Consider the following 5,092-nt stretch of genomic DNA (forward strand, 5'->3'; position numbering starts at 1 on the left):
TATATTTTTGAAAATGATATGAGTAATTGATTTGCTTTGTTGATATTTTAGTTTATTTCATTTTTATTCATATTGTTTTATTTTTATTTGTTATATTTTTAGATAGTTTTCCGTTTCTTGTTTGTTCCATTTCGTGTTTCTTCCGAGTAATGTATGTCCACCACACCCGGTCTTGAGCTTGTTTCCCCTCTTTCTGAACCCGAACAACATCTTCGAGAAGGTTTGAGGAGGAGAGCATGCAAAATTGCCTATTTTGAAAATGAAATTGTGGAGGAAGAAGCAACTTCCGAGGTAGAAGAGATGGCGGATCCAAAAAATCAAGGTCGCATGGATGACTTTGCCACACCGTCCCTTGCGGGTTATGGCAACAGTGTTAGGCAACCCGAAGTCACTGTGAGTTTTGAGATCAAGTCAAGTATTATTCGTATGGTCGAAAATTCTGTTTCTTTCAATGGCCTCCAAAACGAGGACCCACACGCTCATGTTGTGCATTTCCTTCGATTATGTATGACATTCAGAATTCATGGGTGTACGGATGATGCCGTGAGACTTCGACGTTTTTTGTTCTCATTTCGCGGGGCTGCCTGGAGGGGTTAGAGGCACTACCTTCCGGTTCCATCACCACATGGAACCAATTGGTTGAGCAGTTTCTTCTTCAACACTTCCCACCTGATAAAACTACAAAATACCATGCAAACATCACTGGTATTCGTGTTGATGATGACGAGTCACTTCATGCCGCATGGATGAGCTTCAAGGGTTTGTTTTGAAAATGCCCTCATCACGGTTTATATCGCGGGCTTCAGTGTCGTACGTTCTTTGATGCTTTATTCAGAGCACAGAAGGAGGCCGTTGATGAGGTTGCGGGAGTAGATTTTGGTAGGTGTACCCCAAATGAGGCGATGGATATCTTAGAGAGAGCTTCTAAGAAGAGTTTTGCATATAATCCGCCTTGTAGTATTCCTTCCACTAAGGGTGTTCATCATTTCAATTCTAACACTCTTATTTCCGCCCAGTTAGAAGCCCTGACCAAAAGATTTGACCAAATTCAGTCAGATCTTTCCAAACCTAGCTCTCGTTGTGGGGTGTGTGATGGGAAACACCAGACCAGTCAGTGCCAGCAGGCCATGGTGGTGAAGGATGTTGACTTTTTGGGCCGCCAAAACAATGCCTACAGCAACTCCTACAATCCGGGATGGAAAAATCAACCCAATTTTAGCTCGAAAGATGGTGGTAGCAATCAAAATCAAAATCAAAATAAAAATAAAAATCAAAATCAAAAGCTGCCGGGGTTTGACCGAAATCCAAATTATTAGAGTCAAACCCAGAACCAATTTTAGCAAAAGCCTCAGTTTCAGTGTTCCAGCAGTAGTGGTCAGTCTAGTAGGGGGGAGGTCTAGTGTTGAAAATCTTTTGACTCAGCTTTTGGATAAAACCGAGACCTCAAACAAACTGGCTGAATAGAGGAACCTGAAGATTGATGAGACTCTCCAAAGACACGATCTCAAATTGAGGAATCAGAAAGCGTCCATTCAGACCATTGAGAATTAGGTTGGACAGATTGCCCAACTCCTCTCTGCGAGACCACAGGGTGGCCTTCCGAGTAACACTGAAATAAATCCAAATACTGAGGCTAAGGCTGTTACCGTGAGGAGTGATAGATCCACCACTCCTGTTGATGCATCGGTTTCCACACCAAAACCGACTGCCGTTGAGATTAAGACTAAGACTCTTGGTGAGGTGCACCGAGGCTAGCCCCAGAAAGTACCGCACAAACCAGTGAGCCAGTCAGGACTTATGTTCCTCCCATTCCATACCTAGGCCGTTTGACGAAGCAGAAGATGGAAGAGCAATATGGAAAATTCTTAGAGCTTTTTAAGCAGTTACACATCATTCTTCTGTTTATCGATGCATTGAAAGAAATGCTTAAGTATGCTAAGTTTCTGAAAGAGGTTCTCTCGAACAAGAAGAAATTAGAGGAGCTTTCTTGTGTGACTTTGAATGAGGAGTTTTCTGCCGTCCTTTAGAATAAATTTCCTAAAAAATCGACCAATCCGGGCAGTTTTACCATTCCATGTCTGATCGGTAGTTTATCGGTTAGTAACACTTTAGCCGACCTAGGTGCTTGCATAAACTTGATGCCTTATTCTGTTTTTGCAAAGCTAGAACTAGGTGAGCCTAAGCTTACTCGCATGAGCATCCAGCTTGCCGACCGCTCGGTGAAATATCCGAGAGGTATTGTTGAGAATATGCTTGTGAAAATCGATAAATTTGTGTTTCCAGTCGACTTTGTGATCTTGTACATGGATGAGGATAAAAATATACCACTTATCTTGGGTCGTCCCTTCCTAGCCACTGCTAGAGCTCTCATTGATGTCTGCACCGGCAGACTCATTCTTAGAGTTGGAGACGAGGAGGTGACCTTTGATATTGGGAGATCCATGCGCAATCCACATGATCATGATGACGTGCTCTACATTGATACCATCAATTCATGCATTTGTGAGCACATACAGGACACGTGTGAGGAGGACTCTTTGGATATTCCGTTGTGTGTTAGAGAGGTTTCTGACTTGGTCAGTAGACCTCTATTTAAGGAGTTGGTATGTGGTGTAGACTACGAGCCTCCAGAGTGTGTAGAGAGGATTGAGGATGTTGATCGTGTTGCCGAGCCTAAGGCAAAACCTTCTGTTATGGACCCACCATCTATAGATGTTAAGGAACTCCCATCCCATTTGGAGTATGCCGTTTTGGAGGATTGGTCATGCTTGCTTGTTATCATTTCTGTGAGTTTTTCGAGTGAGGAGAAGGTTAAGTTGCTCACAGTTCTCAAAAGGCATAAGCACGCTATCGCTTGGAAGATCATGGATATTAAAGGGATCAGTCCATCCTTTTGTACCCATAAGATCTTGATGGAGGAGAAGTATAAACCTGTGGTACAGCACCAACGGCGTCTTAACCCTAACATACAATGCATTGTGAAGAAAGAGGCCATTAAGATACTCGATGCTGTATTGATTTATCCGATCTCTTATTCCCCATGGGTGAGCCCGATGTAGGTTGACCGAAAAAGGGCGGTATGACGGTTTTTGTGAATGAGAAAAACGAGTTGATTCCACTCGTACCGTCACAGGATGGACAGTTTACATTAACTACCACAAACTCAATGACGCCACGCAGAAGGACCATTTTCCACTCCCCTTTATCGATCAGATGTTGTAGCGACTGTCGGGAAGGATGTTCTATTGCTTTCTTGACGGTTTGTCGGGATACTTTCAGATCCCCATATCTCCCGAGGATCAGGGGAAGACGACATTCACATGTTCCTATGGCACATTCGCCTACCGGCGGATGCCCTTTGGACTGTGTAATGCCGTAGCCACATTTCAGAGATGCTGGGTGGCGATTTTTCATGATATGATCGAGTACTCCAAGGAGGTTTTCATGGATGAATTTTGTGTGTTTGGGTGTTCCTTTGATCATTGTTTGAGAAATTTGGAAAGAATGTTGGCTCTATGTGATGAAGCCAACCCTATACTTAATTGGGAGAAATGCCACTTCATGGTGAAGGAGGGCATTGTGTTGGGGCATAAGATTTCACAGGCGGGGCTTGAGGTTGATCGAGCTAAAATTGATACCATTTATAAGCTTCCGCCACCAAACTCGGTGAAGTCTATTAGGAGTTTTCTCGGTCATGCAGGATTTTATCGACGATTCATAAAGGACTTTTCCCAAATCGCCCTACCGATGACGAAACCCCTTGTGAAAGACGCCCCATTAGTGTTCTCCTCCGAATTTCTCCGGGCGTTTGAGCTGTTGAAGGAGAAATTGGTGAATGCCCCTATCATGGTTTCTGCCGACTGGTCCTTACCTTTTGAGTTGATGTGTGATACTAGTTACTTTGCAGTCGGGGCGGTTTAGGTCAAAGGCAGGATTAACACTTTCACCCGATTTATTATGCGAGTAGGACATTGAACGATGCGCATGAGCATTACACGACCACTGAAAAGGAGCTCCTTGCTGTTGTCTTCACATTCGATAAATTTTGGTCTTATCTTGTCCTTTCTAAGACCATCGTGTTAACGGATCATACAGCCCTTCGTTATATTTTTAGTAAACAAGATGCGAAGCCAAGACTTGTTCGTTGCATTTTGTTGGTGCAGTAGTTTGAAATTGAGACCCGTGATAAAAAGGGTGCTGAGAATGTCGCGGCCGATCACCTTTTCCATCTTGAGTGCTCAGCTTCATCGGAACAAGTGGGGGTCCACATATTGACAATTTCCTGCACGAGTTCCTCATGCATATTGAGACGCGGGATGTGGATCATCCTTGGTTCCCTGACATCGCGAATTTTCTTGTAAGTGGGATCGTGCTTAAGGGCCTTACTAACCAGAAAAAGAAGAACTTCCTTTCTGATGTTAAGCATTACTTCTGGGAGGATCCTTACTTATTTCGATTGGTGCCGATTAGCTTGTGCGTAGGCGTGTTTACGGTGATGAAGCTCAAAAGATCTTGAGACACTGCCACGAGGGCCTGACAGGAGGACACCATGGAGCCACATCTATGGCGAAGAAGGTCTTTGATAATGGTTTCTTCTGGCCAACCATCTTCCATGATGCTCATGATATGGTGCAGTCTTGTGATGCTTGCTAGAGGGCGAGCAACATCTCATCACAAGACAAGATGCCCCAACAACCGATTCAGGTCAGATAGGTTTTCGATGTTTGGGGCATCGACTTCATGGGAACTTTCCAGACTTCTTTCAGCCACCGTTACATCCTAGTAGCGGTTGATTATGTTTGGAAATGGGCCGAGGCGCAAGCCTTGCCCAAAAATGATGCTAGGTCGGTGGTGAAGTTTTTGAAGAAGTTGTTCTCCCGCTTTGGCGCCCCCAAAGCACTGATTAGTGACAGAGGGATACATTTTTGTAATACCCGCATTGGCGCCCCCAAAGCACGGTTATCTAGAACCAAAAGGATTGGTCCGAGAAATTGGATGACTCGTTGTGGGCTTTCTGTACCGCCTACAAAACACCGATTGGTATGACCGTAGGTTCCCGGACGGATCTTACACGGGATATCGCTATCTGCGC

General features: G+C 44.4%; 1 protein-coding gene across 1 annotated transcript; it reads left to right on the top strand.

Annotated features, from left to right (window-relative positions):
• Positions 1-2,138: 2,138 nt before the first annotated feature.
• LOC143573173 (uncharacterized) lies at positions 2,139-3,921 on the top strand. Its single transcript, XM_077058122.1, has 2 exons — positions 2,139-3,044; positions 3,280-3,921. The coding sequence occupies exons 1-2, from the start codon at positions 2,139-2,141 to the stop codon at positions 3,919-3,921; spliced, it is 1,548 nt and encodes a 515-aa protein (XP_076914237.1).
• Positions 3,922-5,092: the final 1,171 nt, after the last annotated feature.

This window comes from Bidens hawaiensis, unplaced genomic scaffold (assembly GCF_021521415.1).
Source record: "Bidens hawaiensis isolate Kalapana, Puna unplaced genomic scaffold, B.hawaiensis_p1.1 tig00026223_1, whole genome shotgun sequence".
NCBI lineage: Eukaryota > Viridiplantae > Streptophyta > Magnoliopsida > Asterales > Asteraceae > Bidens > Bidens hawaiensis.

What these genes read in the sequence shown, in the direction of transcription:
- LOC143573173 (XM_077058122.1), top strand. Translation starts at nt 2,139, where the DNA reads ATGCCTTATTCTGTTTTTGCAAAGCTAGAACTAGGTGAGCCTAAGCTT. An exon ending in CGATCTCTTATTCCCCATGG is followed by an intron (nt 3,045 to 3,279) that starts GTGAGCCCGATG and finishes GGATACTTTCAG; the next exon opens with ATCCCCATATCTCCCGAGGA.